The following is a 22,416-nucleotide window of genomic DNA, read 5'->3' as shown; positions in this document are numbered from 1 at the left end:
CCAGCACCGGGAAGGGAGGAAAATTGGGCACTCTAGCCCTGAGGTGGAGGGGCCGAGGCGCCCCGCTGGGCGGGTGCAGATAGGATCTGAACGCAGAGAAGGGCGGGCCGTGGCTCTTTGATCCGCAGCCAGCCCGGCTGGGCCTGGACCCGCAGGGGCGGCGCGGCCCTCTTCCGGCCAGGCTTTGCGCCGCTACAGGACTCCTGTGGGACTCTGAACCGGACATGCGTCCAAGACGCTCTCACCTCCTAAATACCCTCTGCACCAGCTGCTTTCGGGAGACGTGGGAACGTCTACACTGAATCCAGCACCGAAACCTGCTGGATTTACTGCACCGCGATCCAAAAGGGCCGGTGTCTTTCCTAGATGCAGTGGCTGAGCTGAGGTCAAGTGTGCTGAGGAGGCCCGCGTGGACATGACACAAGGTGCCTGGTAGATGCGATGAAAGGTGTCTCACGTTCCCGCCCTCCTCCGGCTACAGACCCTGCAGCCTAGATCTTAGGAGGGTCCGCCTGCGCCAGGCTCAGAGTCAATAGGCTCTGCGGGAATGCGACTTCCCGGTTAAGTTGCTGGGACCATTGACCCCTCGTCAGAATCCCGTGGCCCACGTAGCTGCCCAAAGTCTCCCCTCCCCCGGCCGCAGGTTCCAGGCAGGGTACTCAGTTGAGCGAGGTGTTGGGGGTGGGATTGGGGGGTGGGGCTGGAGGATTAGAATGGGGTCTGGCGGGATATTTCCTCCCTGCCCTCTTGGCTGTTCGTGCCTCGGAGCCGCCACATGGCTGAGAGGCCCATCACATGTGTAATGTATGAGTCCCTCATACAACAGGCACTCAGTAAATGTGTGAGGGGTATATGCTTGCGTTAGCACTGTGTGCGGGCGACCTGGAAGGAGGGCCCAGATTGGCAGAAGGCTGCAAGATGCTTCAGAGAATGGAGTTTTGAGGAGTCCTAACTCTGCCGTCCCGGTGTTCGAGCACAGCCTCGAGCAGCCCCCGAGCTCTAGGAAGCCCCCAGTTCCAAGCCCAGGACATACTGGGCCCGGGGCACAGACTCTGCTCACACCTTGGCTCCCGTTCCAAGGCACCCACAAACTCCGTGCCCTCCGCAGCTGGGGGAGAAACCTGGGCGCAGGAAGGGACTCCCTTGTTGTAGGTGAGGAATCAAGGTCAAGAATCTCCTTTAGAGTCCCCGCATTTCAGCAGAAGTGTGATGCTTTTCGGGCTCCTCCGACGCCTCACTCAGGTTATGCCTGGCAGAGCGAGCCCTTTAAGTCTCTACCCACTGGGCACGTCCGGCCTCTCCCGGGAGAGGAGGGGCGGGGCGATATGGCTCCGCCCATCGACAGGGCCCGCCCCCGGCGTCCCCGCCCCGCCCCCGGCACTCAGCCGGCGGCGCCTTTGATGTTCGGACCCGCCAGCTCCCCGAGCCTCTCAGCCCTGCGTCCGCGCCCCGCGCCCGCAGCCCGCCCAGGCGGAGTCAGCCCGCGCTCCGCCCGCAGCGCTCCGGGCTCGGAGGTCCGGACTCCGGGCTCGCTGCCTCCCGGGCCGGCTCCGCGCCCCGCACCCCCGCGCCCCCGAGGGAGGAGCGCACCATGCCTCAGCTGGACTCGGGCGGGGGCGGCGCGGGCGGCGGCGACGACCTCGGCGCGCCCGACGAGCTGCTGGCCTTCCAGGACGAGGGCGAGGAGCAGGACGACAAGAGCCGCGACAGCGCTGCGGGCCCCGAGCGCGACCTGGCCGAGCTCAAGTCGTCGCTCGTCAATGAGTCCGAGGGCGCGGCCGGCGACGCGGGGGTCCCGGGGGCGGGCGCCGGTGCCCGCGGCGAGGCCGAGGTCGGGGCCGAGGTGAGCGCCGGCCCGCGCCCCGCTTCTCCCCCGCAGCCGCCACGCTCCGCCGGCCCCGGCGGTCGGCTCGCGCTACCCCACCCCTCCCTCCCGCGGCCCTCGGGGGTCCGCATCCCTCAGACCCCTCCTGCCCCGGGCCCCGAGCCCCCAGCTTTCCCAGCCCTCTCAAGGCCCCTCTGGATCTCCCCGCAGGCTCTCGGGCGGGAACACACTTCGCAGAGACTTTTCCCCGACAAACTTCCAGAGTCTCTGGAAGACGGTGAGTTTCTGCCGGCCTGGCTCCCCTCCTCCCGCTAAGGCCCGGCCTCGGTGGGAGAGCGGGGCCTTTGAGGACGGGAGGGAGCCGATGGGGTGCCTCCCCGCAACTGCAGCTCGAGGAGGCGGTAAAACCGAGGGGGTGGGGGAGTGGGGGGCGGGTTTCCCGGGCGCCGCCGGGCTCGAGTCACTTCCGGTGCCCTGACCTTTATAGGAGTAAACAGACCCCCGCCATCTCCGCCTCCCCTCCTGCCCAGGTGACTGACTAATCCCCCGACTTGAGGAGAAAACGTTGGCCAAGGTTCCTTGGCGGGAGGGCGGAGTGGGGGCCGAGAAAGGGAGGCCCGAACTCGGGGTCCTTCGTCGAAACTTGGTACTGCGGGCACCCCCAGCCATTCAAGTCACGAACTTGAAGGGGACCCCTTGGCAATTACGACTTTCTCTCGAGCGAGCAGACAGCCTTCAGCCCGAGACGCCCGGGCTGGCGCTTCTGACCGGCTGTGGTTTTTCCAGGCCTGAAGACCCCGGAGTGCGCCAGCGGCATGTACAAAGACACCGTCTACTCCGCCTTCAATCTGCTCATGCACTACCCACCCCCCTCGGGAGCAGGGCAGCACCCCCAGCCGCAGCCCTCGCTGGTAAGTGGCCCCAGCAGCCCAGCCCGCCTTGTGCCTGCTACCTTCTTGATCAGGTATGTGAGGCATGGGCAAGAAGTGACTTTTGCCTAGAACAAAATGGATACAGAACTCTGTTCTTGTCTCTTTCCCCATCCACACCCAGCGGGATCTGAACCAGAAAGAGAACTTTCCTGAAGTAAGGAGGGCTGCCCTAGGCACCCCACCTGCCTCCAGCGGTCGGCTTTTGTCTTCCAGCTTGCTCACTAGCAGGCGTGGGCCCTGTCCTGGTGCTAGGTGGTGCTGGGATGGAGTCGGCTTGGAGAACGGTTAAGCTGAGACCACCCACCCCTCCCAACGGTGGTGTATGTGGTGTGCTCAGAGTTGTGAGCTTTGCTGTTAGCCTTCTCCCACTAAGCCCCAATCCTCAGTGTTTGGAGGAACGGGCAGAAAAGCTGGTCTGCTTCAGGTCTCCTGGTTGTACAGGAGAAACATGCTCTACTCGCTCTGTCCTTATTGGCATGAATGTGGCCTTACCAGAGAAACAACCCGAACACGATGTGTGGAAAGTGGGTTTTTATGAAGCTGGCTTGGTCTCAAATGCACCAGGAAGGGTTTGCAAAGGTGTTTCAAATCAGTAGTGTCAGTAAGCGGCCTGTTTAATGAATTTGCAAATTAAATTTAAGTACCCAGTGCTTTGAGAAGATTCCATGATCATTACAAACCATGCTTTTTGCCCACTGGTGCAGATGACCTAAGGTGTGAAGAGCCTTTTCTGAGTGCTGTGGAGCAGCCGTAAAGCTGCACTTACAAAAGATTCAGATTAGTGTTTCAGAGTGTGCTCAGCTGGCCGAAGTCAGGGGTGAGATTAGAGCTTCTAGAGTTCATGTAAGGGTTTGGGGTTTGTGGTGGGTGGGTGTTGGGTGCAAATAGACCCAGGGCAGGTCAGGCCAGCAGTAGGAGGCTCACATGGCTAGTGGTGGGGGCCACCCAGAGGGCGGAGAGTGACTGCCAGGCTGTGTCAGATCAGGAGTGAGGAGGGTTGGTTCTGAAAGCTGTTTCATGCTGAAGCTGGTGGGACATAAGAAAGTAGATTGAGCCTTCTCTCCAGAAACCCAGGATGGAAAACCTGGTGGCAGGCAGCTGACTAGAAATAAGCTCCTTGCCCTTTGGAACCCCATTCTTTCATCTGTGAAGGAACATGTTGGTTGAGTGGTCTGTCTGGCTTTCTGCTCTGGGGTGGCTCCATCTGTGAGGTACTCGCTTCCTTCCAAGTCTGTGGGGCAAGGGGCTCACCTTCTGACCTTGCCACCTGACGCAGCAGCTCTCCCCAGAGACCTCTACCCTCCATGAGCTGATACTGAAGGATGCTTTGGGGGCCCCCTACAAGGTGTAAACTCTTAGATTTGGGGCCAAGTGGTGGGACATGACCCACCACTGGCAAACCACAGGCACGTGAGCTGCTGACAGGGGCTGGCGTCCCTGATAATCACGACTAAACAAAAGGCCTAGGACCCAAAGCAGACCTAGCAGCAGATTCCCTCCAGCATCTTATGATTACACAGAGGTGCGGGGAAAAGGCGGTGTTTCTGAGTTCCTTTCACAGCCCGGGCAAGTGGTAGGAGAGTGCCCAGAGTGGGAGTGCCTCGTTCTTTGTAAGGGTGTGGTGATGGGACCATTTGGTGTCCTTTAGCTTACACTGGTCAAAGTGTAGGCAGATGGATGGCTGCCTCTAGCAGTCAGGATTGTGGGGGGAGTAGGAACTAGGGCAGGCACACCATCACTCCCCTGGCCTGGATCATTCATTTTTTCAACTTTGGGCTCTTTCTCAAGGTACAGCAGATGCATTTCTATGTGTCGCACCCTCTCTTACAGGGGCAGATCCCTTTGTCCTCCTCCCCACACAGCTGTAGCCTCCCGCAGCCTGGCTTATGGGAACACAGGAGGAGAGCAGGCTCTGGAGCTGACTTGCTGTGCCCTGGCATCGGCTGCTCCGTGGGGCTGGGGACAAGGACAGAGGCAAGGGCCTAAGGTGGGGAGATGCTGGGTGAGGAAGATGTACGTGAATATAGGGGAGCCTCCTTTAAGCAAATCTGATACTTACAACCAAATAGCAAATAAGAGTAGTAGTTCTTTGTGTTACTCAGAGCTGTGTGGACATATAAAATATGGTGAGGATTTAAAAAGCAAAATTAATTGACCCCATGTTTTGGGAGCACATTTATCATGTGATCCAAGGTTCATGTGTCTGGAATGAGAAAAGAAACTCTTACGATGGGTTAGGAGTCCCTTGTAGGAGACCTGAGGAAAATGACCTTTGGAAGTTTTTTTCCAAAGCTCTGCTTTCCTGAGCCCCTCTTCAGGGGACAGATGACACACTGCCCAGCCCCTCCCCTTGAGCCTTAGAACTTGGCCCCTCTTGCTCTTTGCACTCTCTGAGAGAATCCAAGTGGTCAACAGTTGTGCGGGGGAGCTCAGGGCCGAACACTTGACCTCCCCTGACAGTGTTTCGGGAAAACCCATGCCAGGGACCTCATCTGCCCTTGTGTAGGTGGAATACCCACGCGGCTGCTACACTGGACACCTTAAAGCAGGCAGACTTGAACGTTGTCAGGAGCAATGGGCCAAATGACCACCTCACAGACAACTGCCAGGGGGGCAGAGGGACTTTTTTCCCAAAAGGTTCCTTCTTTTTGGTACTTGGTTTCTTGCAAACTCTGTTTTTGGAAGTGGAAATTAGGTCAAAGTTAATTTCATAGCTGGTGTCTTTGAGGCATCTAATGTAGGCTTGCAGACAGTTACTGGCCTAGACCAGTAGCCACTATTGTTTTGTTTTGTTTGCTCCGCTCTGGGATTGAGGTGGGGAGGGGCAATGACTGGTCCTGCGCCAGACTTTGAGGGATTTCTGGGATGAGTAAGGCATCACTCCTTAGGGAAACTCAGAGTCTTAGTGCAGAACTGACAGTCTGGTGCAAATCCCCATCTCAAAAAGGATATGAGGCCATGTCACTCTTCCGACCCCTTCTATGGGCTCTGCTTGGTATCTGTGGCCTGGAAGGCTGCTGAGCCTTTTGCCATTTAGATGAAATGCCCAGAATAGGCAAATCCATAGAGACAGAAAGTAGAGGAGTGGTTGCCGAGGACTGAGGGAAGAGGAGAATGGGGAGTGACTGCTAATGGGTATGGGGTTTCCTTTTTTGGGTGGTGAATATGTTCTGGAATTAGGTAGTGGTGATGGTTGCACAATCTTGGGAATATATTAAAAGCCGCTGAATTGTATACTTTAAAATGGTCAATTTTAAGGTATGTGAATTACATCTCAATTTAAAAAATAAATAGCTGAGCTGAGCCTTTTGGCTCTTACAGGGACTTGGGGCTGTTTCCCTGTGCCGTCCTGGTGTCTGGGCATGCCCAGAGACATCTGATGTGAAGGAGCCCACTTGAAGCAGTGGGCTTCTGGCCATCGGGCTCATGTTCTCTGACTCCAAGGTCTGAGGTCCAGGTGAGGGGAGCGAGCCCTGGGGGAGCAGGAGGTGAGGGTATGAGCAAGACTTGAGCAGAGGAAGGAAGTGCTGCTGACGCGTGGCTAGCCGGTCCGGGGGGGCTCTGCAGAGATGCACCCACCCAACCCTCCACACCCCTCAGAGGGTGAGCAGTGGGGCCTCGCGGAGGAGGGGTAGTGATGGTTGGTCACCAGCCCTGGTTGGGATGAAGCCTGTTAGGAGAGAGTTTGGCACCAGCCTGGCCACCAGACAGAGCAGAACCAGCCTTTGCCCCTGGAGTGCCCAGCTGAGTGGAGGAGACAGATGAATAGACCTGAATCCCTGGCCAGAGGAGTACTGTCACAAAAGGTCCTGCTGGCATTTCCTGGGAAGACCTGGCCCCTGCCTAGGCTGTGAGGAGGGTCTGCTGAGCAGCTTCCTGAAGGAGTAGAGTTGTCTGCCAGATGAAGACAAATAGGGGGCTGGCAGGCATCTGGGCTCCCTCCAGACATCCCAAATCTTCCACGTCTCTACTTCATTCGCTACCTCCAAGCCCCAACCATCACCATCCCTCCCCCAGGAAGGCAGCCTCCACTAGGGTCCCTGCAGTGGACCTGGGTCCCTCCCCACAACCCTACCCTAACCCTCACCCTCAATCCAGGATCCACAGAGCAGCCAAACATAAGTCAGATCCCACCTCTCGCCTGATGAAGCCCTGTAGAGGCTCCCATTGCTCTTGAAGTAAAATCTAAGCCACTCACCACGGCCTGAATGCCTGGGTGGCCAGCCCCTGCTGACCGCCCCTCCTCGTCTGCACCATACTCTTCCTTTCTCCCTAAAAAGCAGCCACCTCAGTGGCCTGATAGGTTTTACAACCACCAAGTTCTTTCCATCTCAAGACCTTTGTGCTCGTTCCCGCAGTTCGGCATTCTCTTCTCTAGCTCTTCACCTAGCTGCCACTTCTCATTCCTCACTCAGGGCTTATTCAGATGTCACCTCCTCAGAGAGACTTGCTCTGACCATCCAAGTGGGGCCTTCCGTCATCCCCACCGGGCCTCGACTGCCTTGCCCACCCCAGCAGCTCTTCAGGCCAAGGTGGCTGGCACTGGTTTATGATGCACGTGCCATGCTTAGTCCAGAGGCAGCCCATGTGGCAGAAGTATGTCTGAGCCTTAGTTTCCTCATCTGCACAATGGGAGTGGCAAGCCCTCCTCCCAGAGTTGGACTGAGGACTGGAGGCAGCAGTACCAGGGACGTGCCCAGGAAGGTGCCAGCGTGCCCTGGGCTTGGGGGTCGGGGTTTGGCCACAAGTGATCCCTTGCCCTTGCTGTCCTGGCTCCTCTGGGACCAGGGGTGGCTCAGTGGTAGGCTCCATGTGCACTTCTGTCTGGAGGACTATATCTCCACTTTGGGCCACGGGGTTTGGGGGTTTGAACCCTGGGGACCAGCCCTCAGGTGGGACTCAGGTGTACAGGCCCCCTCCTCAATGCCTGCCTCACCCAGGCATTCTTGGGAGGAAAAGTGTTATTCCTGGGGCCAGACTGGGAGCCATAGCCACTCATTCCATCCTGAGAATCCTCTCCCACCGCCCAGAGATTTTTCGGAAAGAGGCTCCCCTTCCCCAGCCATATAGAAGCCCTTTACACAAGATGTTAGGGGCTTAAGCTATTTTGTAAGAAAAAAAAGGGAAAAGACTTTCATGGCCATTAGCCTCTGAACCACTCCCAGAGCTTTTCTCACATGGTGCCCCGTGTGCAACACCCCTGTGTCTTGCTCCGACGCTTCCCTGGTGTGCAGGCCCCCAGGCAGTGCCCATGCACGGCTTCTTTGCTTGTTTTCCCTCATGTTTATTATTCATCTCTCCCTCATGTGGCTTCTGGTTTGCTCGCAGCTTGCCTTCTTTACCAGTGGGAATGATGCTCTATACAAATCACTCCTTAGTTTCCATTTTGATTATTTTTCTGGAGCATAATGTTCAAAGAGAATTATGGGTTCAAGAGGTAGGAAGAGCCAAGGCCCCAGTTCACTGAGGGTTCCTTGCGGTGCCCAAGCATAGCTGACGTGGAGTTTCCCCTTTTTTGTTGTTCATTTTATAGGTTCATGGTGGGCAGTGAGACTTAAAAGTAACTTTGACTTGCATTCCTTCCTGACTTGGAAGGCTGTGTGGTATTTGGAAAATCTGCAGCAACCCCCTCACCGCCAGCTGCTCCCAAGGTGAAACTTCGTTTTGGGGGCTTCCCTGATGCATTTCAGGGCCAGGAAAGCACCCTGAAGGAGGCCTATCCTGCAGACCCCTGCCCCACCCTGTCACCAGGGGCTGCTGTTTTAGGGCTGCCATCCACTCCTCCAGCTTAGCAGGGTAGAGGGGCTGACAGAGAGCCCTGAGTTGGTCACCAGGACCCAGGTATTCTCCCCGGCCCCAGCAGGGTTTCACGAGCCAGCTTCCATAGCCCGCAAACAGGGATATCCATACAAGTTCTGCCTACTTCCCCAAGTGCTCCAAGACTTAGGCGTGAGTGGAGTTGAAAAGGGGGGGGCCTTGGTGGTCCCCTCTCATGGCCAGTTGGCAGACCATGCCCTCCTGGGTCTCCTAAGATCACACCCAACCCCCGTTCCTGCGTGAAGGGAGGTTTAGCGGAGCTGCAAGAATGGGCTGCAGGGGCACTGGTTTCAAGTCGCATAACTGCTGAGGTCAGGCTGGATCAGGGTGGGCACAGAGCCACATGGAGGGGACGAGGGGAGCCACAGCCTCCCTCTGAGCCTCCTCGGGCACCTGCGGTTCCGAAGCCATACAGTCACACTCCCTCATACCTTGTGACTGGCTGCTTCCTGCCACTGTGTACAAACAAGACTCTGTTGGAGGAAACAGGTGTTTTATCAGGTCACAGGGCTCCCCCTCCCCAAACGGTACAGTGCACAGATCCTTGGGTAACAACCCTCCTCTGCAGGTGGGGACAGTAAGGCCAGGTCAGGGAAGGGACTTATCCAAGGCCCCTTAGAGGAGTGAAGGGGGAAGGCCTGAGTCGGGAAGCTCCACCCTCAAATACCATATCTTCCACTCCTTGGCTGAGTGGCCTTGGGTAAGTTAACTCCTGTGGGCCTTAGCTTTCTCATCTAAAAATGAGGATAGCGAAGGTTCCTACCTCCTTGGGTTACTGTGGAATGGAACGAGATAGTGTATGTGGAGTTCCCGGCACATAGTAGGTGCTTCATGAGTGGAAGCCACTGTGGGAGGGATTGTTAACACTGTGTGGGAATGGCCCTTGTAAAGGACGCGGGGCCAGTAGGTGCAGTGCTCCTGAAGGTGCGGCTGGACTGAAGCCCCTGATGCTCTCCGTCCTCAGCTCAGCAGCCAGTTCCCCTGGGGCAGAGCAAAGAGGACAGCTGTCCGGCCCAGCCAGCCCTCGGGCCCTCAGCTGGTCGACGACATAGTGCCAGCTGTATCTAGAATCCTGGTCCGACTCTTAACCGGTATTTACTGAGCCCCACTTGGCCTTGGCTCAGCACAGAGGGGACGGCTGCCTCTGCCCCACCCCGCAGAGCTCAGTTCTGGCAAGGCAAAGAGACTCTCCTTGGGGCTCAGAGTCGGCCGTGTTGGATAAAGGGCACTGAGGAGGGAGGGAGGCCAGTGGGGGCAGCCAGGAAGGCTTCCTGACAGGGGAGAGTTCTGGCTGGCCCAGAACCTGCGAAGGTGAGAGTGGGAGAATGCTCTAGGTCGGGGGCACAGCTCAAGCAGAGGAGGAGAGGCAGAAATTAGTATGTTCTTGGTCATTGGAAGAGCCACCCGAAGCCCAGGGTCTGTGAGGCTGGAGAAGGGCCAGCACTGAAGGCCCAGCACGTGACCTTAATACCCGGGGGTGCTGGTTCGAGAGCCCAGGAGGGGCTGGTGGGTACCTGCAGTGTGTTGGCAGCAGGAAGGGCAGTGTGGTGCCCACAGGAGATGGTTTGAGTTGAACATAGAGGGTGAGGCGGGCAGAGCCGGCAGCTGGGGCAGGTGGATGCTGGGATGCAGGGAGGGGGTGGGGTTTGGGCAGGGCAGACCCGAGCGGATTGGCACATGCAAGGCAGGAGTGCCTCAGAGGTGGAAGTTTTGTGTTACTTCTTTTGACTCTCAGTCTCACTCCAGGGTCATGAGTCCAGGGTCTTGTCCACTGTTTCCTGAGGGGAGCTGAACCCCAGAGGTCAGGTTGTGCAGCCCATTGGTGCTTTAGCCAGGGTGTGGAGAGCACGTCTCATCAGCACTGTCTGTAGCAGGACTCCAAGGCCCCAGGAGTCAACGGAGGGTCTCTGAGAACCCAGGACATTGTTAGCTTCTTCTTTCAGGCAGTTTGCTGTCTCAGCTCGCAGACCTTTGATGCTTGGGGTTTGGACGTGGGTGCCGCCTCCCTCCCTTAAAGAGGTGTGGCCCACATCAGCCTTGGCATGTGTAGTCTCTGAGCTGCAGCCCGGGAGGGTTTGTCCTGGTCAGAGGGTTTGGCCCCTTCTGGTCCTGCAGAACATGGGGCTCCCGTTGGCTCAGTCCCCTGGTGGGTAGAGGGACTGTCCCCTGCTGGATAGGGTCCCTGGCCCAAGGTAGTAGTTTGGTGAGTTTGGCCCTCTCTTGTGGGGAGGCAGCCATGTAGCCTGTCCCACCCATGGAGCCTGCCTGCCTGCCTGGGCTGTGCCAGCAGATACGGCTTTAGAGCCCAGAGGGAGATGGTGACACACAGCCTTCATGTCACAGCCAGCTCCACAGCCAAAAGCTCCTTGGAGATGAGAGGAAGCAGATGCTTTGCCAACCCCTTTACCCCTCCCATTAAAACAACCATCTCTCTCTCTCTCCACGGACCGGAGAGGTGTCTGGGCTCCACACACTCTGCTTTCAGCTGATGGCGAGTGTGCGGCTGGGGCTGCAGGCGTGCATGGGCAGGATGTGGCCCCAGGGAACAGTGCGTTCTGGGGGTGCATGGTTACAGCTGCCCCAGCCCACCGTGTCTGGGTGGCCTAGCCAGGGCTGGCCAATCACCCCTCCCAGGAAGCCCAATTTGCCCATGAGGGGAGGGGGCTATGATGGGTAAGGAAGCCAGGGACCAAGGCCACCTCCTTCCCTGGGTGTGTGACCTCAAGCAAATCTGTTAACCTCTCTGGGTCTCAGTTTCCTTCTGTAAACGGGGATGGGGAGCTCTGGACGTGAGGATTTCTGAAGTTCAGACAAGTGTCAGCTGGAGAGGCCTGCTGCTCGGGTGGGTCTCAGGTGGGGCTTTGTTGGGCATTGCAAGAACTGCTCCAGGCCTAGTCTCCCTGTCAGGCAAGAAGGAATTGTAGGGAGGGAGAGACAGGTGACAGAAGTCCAGTTGAGGGTATTCTGACTAACTCTGACCTGGCTCTGGTGGCAGGAGGCCCAGCCTCCCGGTCTGCTGGGCCGCCATCTGAAACGCATTACCAATGCTTTGTAAACTGCACATCATTCGGCCACATGAAAGCCTGGGATCTAAAAATAGCCATTCCCAGAGGACACCCCGCATTGGCGGGGCTCAGCTGACCTCTGCACGCACACCCACCAGTAGGCCACCTCCCTTGCCAGGGGGCCCCCGACTGGCAGGGCCACACCCACCCACCCTCCCAGTGTGGGCAGCCACTGCCGGAGGCCACTTTATCTGGGCACAGATCTCGTCCAGCTGGTCAAAGCTGCAGGCCTCAAGGCCTTAACTAGGGCAGAATGTCTGGAGGAGGCAGCTGAGAGCATGTCGGTGGCCGCAGGACCCCTTCCCCAGACCATAGATGCCTGGCATGTCTGTGGGAAGCCAGTGGAACCATCTTACAGATGAGGACACTGGGGCCCTGTGGAGGGGAAGCACAGGAAGGGGGACTTGGCCACTGTCAGATGGTAGACAGGAGGGCCGCTGGTGGATGTGCTGGTATGAGAAGGGCAGGGTCCTGCCCTGGACCCCGTGGTGTCGGTGGAGTCGGCCCCAGCACGAAGGCACGGCAGCTGTGGGTCTCCAGGCTGCTACGGTTGACTCTTTGCCCTACTTTCTGCAGGCTCCTTTTCCCTATAGTCTCTATGACCAACTGCAAAACCACTCTTTTCCCTAAAAATAAACATGCTTATGGGATTGGGGGAAGCTTTGTAGCTATCAAAGGAAATAATAGGGTGTTTAAGAAAATTACATTGCGTTTTAAATAACCAGCATGAAAGTCATTAAGTTTGAAGTTTCATTCAAATCAGATGGCTCTGTGGCTGGCCCGGTGGCCAGGCAGGCAGGGGGTGGGTGGGCACTTAGGGATGCTGAGAAGCAGCCTGTGGAGAGCTCTGCAGCAGCGGCAGTGAGGTCTCTGCGGCTATAGCCAGGGTCCAGGCGGGGCGGCCCCAAGTGTGCGCCGGGCTGCAGCAGCCACCCCAGAGCTTGCCGACAGGCTTTGAAGCAGGCTACAGCCTGGGAGCCCCCCAGCTGTGGTCGGCAACCCCATGGGTGGGGCTGGGGGGTGAACATAGACCAAAGGGTGTGGGGCCAGATGAAGCTGGGATTGCAGAGGCCACAAGCGTTGATGGCCGTGTTGAGGTGGGGTTTAAGGGATGGTGGTTGGGATCAAAAGGGCTGGAGAGGATCTACAGGGCCAAGGCCACATCTGTCTTCTTCACTGCTAGAATCTTAGCGGCCAGCATAGCGCATGACCCATAGTAGGTGCTCATAAACTGTCGCAAAAATAACAACAGCCACAGTAATAGTGCATGTGTCAAGAACTTCCCAAGTGCCAGACCTGTGCTGGGGACTTAATCCTAATAGCAAGATCCTTACAAGAAGCCAAGAAAGTAGATACTATTATTGCTCTCATTTTACAGATGGGGAAACTGAGGCTCAGAGAGGTTAAGAACTTGCTAGTACTTGTCAGAGTCAGGACTTGGACTCAGGTCTGTTTTACCCCAAAGCCCAGGCTCTGCTCTGTCCCTTTGGTCTCGATTGTGTGGAGCTCACTGGGAGCATTGCAGGCTGCAAAGCTGAACCCACTCCTGTTGAGTTTATGAGCTGAATTCCTCTGGCCTCAAGGAAAGACTTGGCCCTTACTTCCCCTTCTGGGCGTGACCTCAGAGCTCTGGACCTGGGTCAGGGCTGGACCACATGCTATCGGGGGCCAAAAGGGTTGTTTCTTGGTTAAAAGCAGGACCTCAGGGCTTCCAGAATAAATATTACCTGGAAAAGTGTTTATAAATGACATTTGAGATGACATCAGGTTTGGGAATTCCCTGGTGGTCCAGTGGTTAGGACTCTGCACTTCCACTGCCGAGGGCATGGGTTCAATCCCTGGATGGGGAACTAAGATCCCGCAAGCCTCGCAGCGCAGCCAAAAATTAAATTTTCAAAAAAAGATTACATCAGGTTTGATGCATGAGGCAAGGACAGTTAAGAACTGTGTGTAGGTTGATTCCTCCTTTCTAACTTTGGTCCTGGTCCTGGCTTAGCTTGGAGCTCACTGTTGGACTTCTCTGGCCCAGGTGCCCTCCTCTGTGTGGTCCAGACACACCTAGAGGGTGTCCTAGGCTCGGAGACAATGGGAATGGCTGGACTGAGGAATCTGAGGGCACCCCTGCACATGGGTGTCCCCTCCCCAAACCCCTTGGGAACCAGATCCACCTCCCAACCCTGCTGCGGCATTTTGAGGGTTTCTTCTTCTACCACTGCCCTCCTCTGCTCCTCCCGTGCCACCCCCCACACCTCCCCCCGCCCCTGCCCTGGCTCTGGTCACTGAGGGCTAGTCAGGAGCTCAGGAGTCTGGCCCAACAGCAATCTGGCAGTAGTCCAAAGGAGATCGAGGGCCAGCAGCCCTGGCCTGGCACAAAAGCCGGCTTTCCTGAAAAGCCTTGGTCTAGGAACATGCTCGCCTTTGTCTTTTGTTTTCTTCTTCATTAATTTTAAAACATATTAGCAGACACAAATATTACTTCATTTAATCTCTATGAGATATGGATATTGTACAGATGGGGAACCCGAAGCACAGAGAGACACACTTTGCAAGTGCTGGACGAGAGATGTGAATTCAGGCATCTACCTCTGTGTTCCCTGCCCTTTCCACCTGCTACCTTGCCTCTTAGACAACATATCTATCCACTCATTTTTGAAAAGTTGGGTTTTATAGCTACAGCTGGGTCGCCTTGGCTCCCCCATCCCATCCATCTCCACTCCTCACCCCCGCCAGGAATTTAGTGTTTCACCCTCTCCCTGTATTTTTATAGTGTTAGACCCAGGTGTGTATCTGTAAAAGCTGTTTGGTGTGGTTTTTGGAACCCCCTAACTCAACCTCATTTAGAGGGCTCCACCCCAAGAGGGCCCCTGTGGCAGTTGCAGCAGCCCTGCCCTCCTCCGTCTGCTTACACTTGGCATGAGGGGCTTGGGTGGGAGCATCCTGGGGCCTGAAGCCTCCAGCAACTCCTTTCCACTCCTTGCCTTGTTCACTTGGGATAAACCGCTGGACTGAGTCCAGGCAGAGCCCCAAGGGCCTTCCTTAACTGGCAGTAGCTGCAAGGGTTAGACCCAAGTGAGCTTCCTGACTGTGGCCCCAGGGCAGAACTGTCCTCCGGGCTGGTACAGGCAGCTGAACAGACCAGGTAACTCAGAGACCCCCATCTTATCTTTGCTCCTCAGAAGCTGGCTGGAATTAATCGGGGCAGGAATGCAGTGCCAAGGCTGGGGATGAGATCTCCAGGTCTCCTCTGCCTCCCACCCTTGAGCAGTCGCTGACCATCAGCCTCCGCCTCTCTGGGCCCTGCGCCAGGCCGCCCCAGCTCTCGCTCCTAGGCAGCACACTAACTCTTCTGCGGGTGGCCATCCCACCCCGCGTGCACGTGGACTGGGAAAAGAGGCCAGACCTGGTGGGAAGAATGACTTCTCACGGTTCCTTTAGTCATTTACGACTGAGGACCCACATCACCTCCTATGAGGGCAGGGTGTTGCTGGCAAAATCCAGCGGGTCCCGGGTGGGTGGAGGTCTTAGTGAGGAGACCCAGTGTAGCGGGGAGGACCTGGCAACCACTCGGCTCCTGCGCCTCACACGTGTGGTCTCCATTGCTGTGCGCTACCAGCTGGCCTGGGAGGCCTCTCACCGAGTGGTAAAGATCTCTGGCCAGGAACCCCAAAGGGCTGGATTCAAATCCCGATCTGTCATTACTTGCTCTGAGACCTTGGGCAAGTCATTTAACCTCTCTCAGCTACCCTTTCCTCATCCGCACAATCTGTACACACGTCACAAAGTGGTTGGGGAGACTGGTGGGATTCGGGGGTCGGGGGGCGAACCCTGCAGGGTGCTAGGCACACAGGAGGCTGCCACTAGTGGCGGCTGCCGTGTCTAAATCTGCACCTCCGCTGCTTTCTTCATGCCTTTTCTACAAAGCCTTTTTGTTTTGCTCCCAGGGGAACAAAACCTCTGAACTCCTCAAATGCCTTCTTCCCAGAGCCTGGCTTTCCCTACTGCCAAAGACAGCCTGAGCCGAGGTTGTGCCCTGGCCTCTGCCTCAGGCTCATGGGCTCCCGGAGGGTTGGGCCTTGAGGAGCTGGGAGGGTGACTGCCTGGACAGGGGACGCCCAGCCCCCAGGCTGCTGCAGAGTCCCCAGACAGTGTGTCGGTAGCATCAACTAGCAGCTCGGCTGCAGCAGCTCCCGGAAGCTTATATTTTCCTCTGAAAACATCCTGTCCTGAGGGGCGTTTACCTCAGAGAGGAAGAAGGAAAACAAAAGTAAACGAATGCATAGAAACCGCTGGAGGCTGTGGGCCAGGCCTCTCAGCTAAGTGAGGTTCCGCTAGCTCCGGGGGTGCCTCGGGGCCAGGCTGGGTCTAGAGCAGGCCTGTGGTTTGCCTAGCCTGTAGGCAGGGTCTCAAGTCCTTGCCTCTGCTGTGGCAGGACCCCCTATCTGATGTCGAGGCCAGGCAGCTGGTGGACTGGCCACGTGGACCTGGGAGGGCTCTGTGCATCCCTGGCCACAGTCCTGTGCTGGCAGGCGGGACTAAAGCCTCCTGGTCCGCAAGGGTGTATAGCCCAGCCATACCCCAGCCCTCCAGCTCAGCTGGCCACACGGCCGCGGCTCCATGCTCTGCGGTGGGCGTCTAGCACAAGGCGTCCAGCACGCTGTGGGCGGGGTGCTTGAGGGCCGTCCTCTGGAGAGCACCATGTCCTGGGCAGCGGGGGCTGGCAATAAAAGGGCATGAGCCCAGCCAGGGCATATCTGCAGACGTGGGGTCTGGGAAGCCTGCACATCACGGCTTGGCTGATGTGCAGGCGAGCCTCCTTTGGAGGACCTGCTTCCTTCTGGGAAGTTCATTCTCGTGGTCCCAGGCCGTGGGGCAGCTTCCCACTCAGAAACTGGCCAGACTCCTTGGTGCTTAAGCACCGTGGGTGCTGGACAGTGGATCCCCAGCTCCAGACCTAGAGGACTGGGGGAGCTGTGTGTGGTGGGCACTAGTGGGCCCTGGAGCTGGGAGAGGAGTCCAGAGGAACTGATCAAGGCCAGAGCAGAAGTCGAGTGGCAGACCCTGGATGGAGCGTGGCCTGGTTTCTGGCAATGCAGGGAAGAGAAGTGAGAACCGGAGAGGACCTTTTGAGCAGGGCCACTGTGTGGGGTTATGCAGGGAATCTGGGCCGAGGAGCTGAAATCTAGCCTGCACTATGCTCCACAAGCCACGTGCCCTGGTGTGGGCCCGGCTGTCTCTCCAGAGGAAAGGGTACTTTTTCTAGTTAGCACAAAGGCACCATATGAACTAGTGGTAGCCCTGGCTTTGACTGTCTGGTGAATTCTGACTCCCAGGGTGTTGCAGGAAGGAGGAGATGGGGTAGAAGGAGGCACAGGGTCTCAGTTGCCAGGCAGGATGTCCCTGACTCCCGGCAGTGGCCCCAGCTCCTCCCAGCCTCCTGTGTGCTGCTGTGACCGTGCCCAGCCCCAGCCAGGGTGCTTTGTCCAGTGCTGCCACATGCTCCCTAAACACTGGCTCACACTGGGCCCTACCTACTCCTACTGCTAGAGACCTAACTGGAGAGCCCAACAAGTGCGGGGAGAGCTCTCCAGGCAGAGGCAACAGCGTGGCCCTGAGGCCAGAGTGGCTGGAGCACAGAGGGAGAGGAGGTGAGATGAGAATGTGGCTGCCTGGTGTTGCCTGAAGGCCCTGAGAGGCCTTAAAGGGGCCCCCAGCACTGACTTGCAATTTTCTCAGCGCCACTGAGCCCCACGTCCCTCGTGGGTAAAACGGGAAGGGTAATGCCTGCCTCAAATCAGCTGTCACGTGTGGCATTTACAATACTGAATTTTTCACATCTGTGCACTTGGCAGAGAGAACAATATGTCAGTAGCCCACCCTTCTGTCTAGTTCGAGGTGTGGATCTGCCCTCCTTCTGTGGACTCATCCCAAGGGCCGTTCCGCAGCTCCAGAGCGGGCATCAGGAATACCCCCCCTCCCCCTTCTAGGAGCCAAGAGACTGAAGTCAGGTCCATGGTTGGATGAGTGGGTAGGCATGCAGGGGTTCTGGGGCATCAGGTGTTCTAGAGGCCTTCATTCAGCAAATCTTAATGAACATGCCAAGTACAGACCCTGGAGAGGCAGAGATGACTAACAAGCCGATTCTGCCCTCCAGGACCCCTAGGCCAACAACCCCTGCAGCAAGTGGGCAGCTCTGCCTGCTGGGCTGGTGGAACCCCACCCAGGCCACAGTCCTAAGGAAGTGGCCCTTAGACTGAGGTCAGGATGAGAAGGAATCAGTATGGCAGAGTAGGAGGAAGTGTGGAAAGCTGGGAGGGGAGGGCGTAAGGGGTGGGTAAAGGTGCAGAGGCGAAGAGCTGGACACCTGGGTAAGAGAGAGGCAGGCCTGCGTGGTTGGGTGTGGCTGGGGTGTGGCTGTGCGAGAGTGAGTCGGGGAGATGTGGGCTGGGGACCTGGGGTCATGTCCCAACTATTGCCATCAGGCAAGCTCCCTGTGCCGACAGCCCTGGCAGGCAAGCAGGCATGGGGTATAGCTAGAACCCCAATCCCAGGGTCCCAGAACTTACTGGAGCATCTTTAGGGTCAGGGGAGCACTGGCTTAGGTGACTCTGACCAACTAGGCTGAAGAAGGGAGAGACTGAGTTTAGGACTGGGACTCCTTCCCCTGGCCCCCCTTGTTCTGTCCTTGATGACCGTAGGGCCTTTGCAGTACAGTTGGTGGAATCTCAGCTCTGCCACTTACAAGCTGTGTGACCTTGGGCAAGCTGTGTAATGTCTCCATCTCAGTTTCCTCGTTTATTAAATGGGGATAATAATTGTACCTATTTCATAGGTTTTAGGAGTACATGAGTTAAACTCTATAAGGTGCTCAGAACTATGCCTCGCACAGGGTATAAACCGTCAGCTGTCATTAGCAGATGCCGATCTCCTGGTCTGAAACGTTCTTTTGCCTGCCACATTGTAGGAGCTTAGTAAATACATCCTGACTCACTGTGTCTGCTGATAGTGGTCAACTGCGAATTCTGGTGCAGTGTGTGTATGTGTGTGTTGCGGGGTGGTGCTCCTCCTGGCACAGTCCCTGCCAAGGGGAGGCCTTCTTGGGAGGGCCTTGTCGGCCTCACACGCTTCCACCCTCCAGGCTTGAGACCAGAGGAAGCAGCAGCTTTCTTCACTGAGAAAGTGTTGTGCGGCTTCTTAAGCGTTTGGGGGTTTTCAGAGTCAACCGTTAGAGGCGAGGGAGCTTCTCTGCTGGCAGTGGCAAGGGCTCTCAGGGTGCACACAGCCTGTAAGCCGACCTCTGCGGTCTGCAGGGAAAATGCCGACCGTGTTTATTTTTCACCTGAGCCTGCAGGAAGTTGGGGGTTGGGGAAGAGGGAGGCGGGAGCAGCCCGGCCAGGCCCAAGCCCGACTTCAGAGCAGAGGAGACCGACCTCAGGAGTCCCTCATTTCCACCTCCTCCTGCCTGGCCCTGCCCTAGGGCCCCTTCTTGGCTCCAGCCTGCTCAGCAAGAGGAGGGCATGCTGGGGCACCAGAGTGAGGAATTTCCAGCCATGGGCCAACGAAAAGATCCCAGAAGGATGAGGACCGCCTTCGGGACGATAGGTTTTGAACCGGCCTGGGGAAGAACAGTAAGAGCAATGCTGTGGCAGGAAGGACCGCCTCTGCTAAGGCTGTTCCCAGTCCAAGGGTCTCAGAGTCTAGACTCGTCCTGGAGTGCTGCAGTCTGGAGGGGGAGAGGGGAAAGGGGCTGTATGCAAAGGCCAAGAACAGGGGTCTTGGAGTGTGCTGATCAAGGAGTATGGTCTGCTGTTAGGTCTTTCATTTGTTTATACATCCCACCATGCTGGGAGCGCTTACTGAGTGCCCAGCGCTATGCCTGGCACTCTGCCCTCAGAGGTAAGAGATGAGGTTGTGCCGTCGAGATACTCAGGGACCGGTGGGGACGATCAACCCAGGCCTGCCTCCTTCCCTCGGAGGCAGGGCACAGTCACCATCAGGGGAGGAGAGGAGCAGAGCTCCAGTCACTGGGCTCCCCAGACACAGGCCAGGCCCCAGGCAACTCCACCCTGCTGGCTGGGCAGCCTAGCCCTGGGACAGCCTTGTGCTGAGGCCGTGGAGCGGGACGTTCCATTTGGCTGAGAGGGGCGTGGGGCACCAGGTCCTAAGCCAGACAGTTTCCCCTGGCTGCCACCACCGGGCATGCAGGGGGCTGGGGAGTGAGGCTGAGAGGCAGCCTGCACGAACGTGGGAAGGACTGGCCAGGCCCTCAGTGCTCTGCCCTGGAGCCCTGGCACCTCAGGGCCTCCACCTGCTGGCAGGTTCTCAGCCCCACCTCCACCCACCTGGCACTTCTCCTGTGGCCTGGCTACAGACTCCCATTTAATGAGGCTTTTCCCCAGTTCCCAGGGAAGGCTGGGGGACAGGATGAGCCCCTCTGTCCATCTGCTCCTGTCACACACATACATAACCAGGCCAGAGGCTACAGGCTGAGCTGGATTCTGAGGTTTCCTAGACCTAGAATGAGCTGTGTTCCAACATGGAGCTTAAACAACCTGGCCAAGGAGGGTCAGCTCTAGCTGTCCCTCAGGTGACAGGGCTTCCTGGCCCAAACGAGCCTTCCCCAGGGAAGGTGGTGTGCTGCGAAACCTGCTGTGGAGCCACCCTCTCCCTGCCCTGGGCAGAGTGGGACTTCGGGACTGTCTTCCTAGAGCTGGCATCTTGGACCCCAGGCTCTGCTCCTAAGATTTCCCAGGGTCAGAGCTGCCTATTCCACCAGCCAGGCTTATAACTCTGAGCGCTGAAAAGCCAGAGCCAAGGCTGAACGGCAGGGCCTTCTCTGAAGCAGAAGTTTAGACTTGAAAGCTCTGTGGTCCGCAGCGCCCTGTGGAGGGTGTTCATTCCACCCATTGCACCAGGGCTCCAGGCGTTTGTGCCCTTAGATGGCGAATAGTGGAATGCCTTCCACCAGGGTCCCAGGTTCCTGAGGGAGTGGGCCCTGAGGCTCATCTCCGTGTGTGCCACAAGGCCTGGGATCTGGCTAATCCCTGTCCTAGGAACTTACCAGGGTAAAAAGGCCCCCGAGGTTTCCAGAAAGCTTTCCACCTTCATAGGCCCTTGGCTCCTGCTCCCAAAAATTCTAGGATAAAGCAGGGTTTTTTGCATCCATGACCAAGGAGGTAGGCAGGGTTGATATGATCATGCTCATTTTACAAGGGGCATACTGGCCCAGGGTCCTACAGAGGAAAGGTCAATGAAAAAGGTCAGCAAGCCTAGAGCTGTACTTCCCAACCCACTTCCCATCCTGGCACAGTTAAAAATGACCACTGGAGTAACTGGAGGAAGAGGCTGGAGGCTGAAACCACCATGAGAAGTGCTGGGCATAGTGAGCAAGGAGAGAGGATGGTAATGGGGTTAGAGAGGTAGTTGGGGGCCTGATCCTGGAGCTCCATAGGCCTGGGCTGAGGAGCGACGTAATCTGATTTCTGTGGCTGCTGGATGGAGGACTGAGCAAGCAGGAGGCTGCTGCAGTCGCCAGGTGAGACGTGACTGTGGCTTGGCCTGGGTGGGGAAAGGGAGGAAGAAAGAAGTGGTTGGATTCTGTTACATTTTGAAAGTAGAGCCATTAGGATTTGTTGACAAATTGGAGGTGGAGTGTGAGAAAAAGAAGCGTCAAAGGTGACTCCAAGCTCTTTGGCCTCAGCCACTGGAAGGGAGGGAGTTACCATTAACTGAGGAAGGTGGAGAGGAATGTTTGGGGCAGGGAGTCAAAGGTTCTACTTTGGACATGTTGAATTTGGGGAGCATTTGGAGAGTGGAGTTCCTAGGAGAAGTGGGGGCTGGAGATGTGGAGTCATCAGATGAAGACGTTTAAAGCCGTAAGCCTGGATGAGAGCAGCCTGGGAGGGGAGGATTGATAGAGAACTGAGGGCCAAGCTTGGGTCAGGTCAGGAAGAAGATAAAGAGCCAGAAACAAGGCTGAGAAGGAGTGGTCTCTGAGGTTAGAGGAAAATCAGGGAAGTGTGGCATTCTGGAATCGAAGTGAAGAAACTACCACAAGGAGGAGGGAGAAATCAGTTGTGTTCAGTGTGCTGAGAAGTCAGGTAAAATGCAGACTGAGAATTGACCGCTGAGTTCAGCAACATGGAAGTCCCTAGGGACCTTGACGAGTCACCTAGGGAAGTGATGGGGCAAGAGACTGGCCTGGATGAAGAGATAATGAGAGCTGAAGACTAGAGGCAGCAAATGGGGACAGCTCTGCTGAGGTCTGCAATAAAGGGGAGCAAGACATGAGGTGGCAGCTGGAGGACTTACAGATGCGAGAAATAGCAACCTGCTGGTACCCTGGTGGGAATAAGACTGGGCTTGCAAAGTGCTGGGCACAGTGCCTGGCATGTGGCAAGTACTCAGTACATGAAGGGGTCATATTCCCCCACATCCCATACCCCACACCTACTGTCCCAGTCTACTCCTCTCTCTCTTGCCAGTCACCTGCAGGCCTGAGGGTCCTGATTTCCACCTTCCATTCCCCCGCACGATCCCAACCTGTCACAGGTGTGTCTGGGTCCGTGCTGGGGATAAAAGAAGGCCTGGGAATGACAGGAGCTTCCCCCAGCTTGCTCAGGAAGCCCAGCCTTCACACAGCAACAGGAAGGTCCCAGCAACCAAAGCCTTGAACAGCATGGCCCTGTCTCCACTCTTCACAAGTGATGCTGCCAGTGGGCTGCCAGGAGTGTCTGCCATCTCCAGGCAGACCTCCTTTGGCATAATAAGATCAAAGTGT

General features: G+C 57.0%; 1 protein-coding gene across 4 annotated transcripts in view; it reads left to right on the top strand.

Moving 5' to 3' along the window:
• Positions 1 to 1,417: 1,417 nt before the first annotated feature.
• The window catches only part of TCF7 (transcription factor 7), a 32,629-nt gene continuing 11,630 nt past the window's right edge, over positions 1,418 to 22,416 (top strand). The window contains exons 1-3 of one of the 4 annotated variants that reach the window (XM_032628899.1): positions 1,418 to 1,843; positions 2,036 to 2,102; positions 2,612 to 2,736. In XM_032628899.1, the coding sequence (XP_032484790.1) occupies positions 1,592 to 1,843; positions 2,036 to 2,102; positions 2,612 to 2,736 (444 nt within the window). In that variant the 5' untranslated portion in view covers positions 1,418 to 1,591. The remainder of the gene's footprint in view (positions 1,844 to 2,035; positions 2,103 to 2,611; positions 2,737 to 22,416) is intronic. The other 3 variants (XM_032628900.1, XM_032628902.1, XM_032628901.1) reach the window with 3 other exon arrangements.

Source organism: Phocoena sinus, chromosome 3, assembly GCF_008692025.1.
Source record: "Phocoena sinus isolate mPhoSin1 chromosome 3, mPhoSin1.pri, whole genome shotgun sequence".
Lineage (NCBI taxonomy): Eukaryota > Metazoa > Chordata > Mammalia > Artiodactyla > Phocoenidae > Phocoena > Phocoena sinus.
The sequence above is the reverse complement of the archived record's forward strand: the minus strand, read 5'-3'. Positions and strand labels throughout refer to the sequence as shown.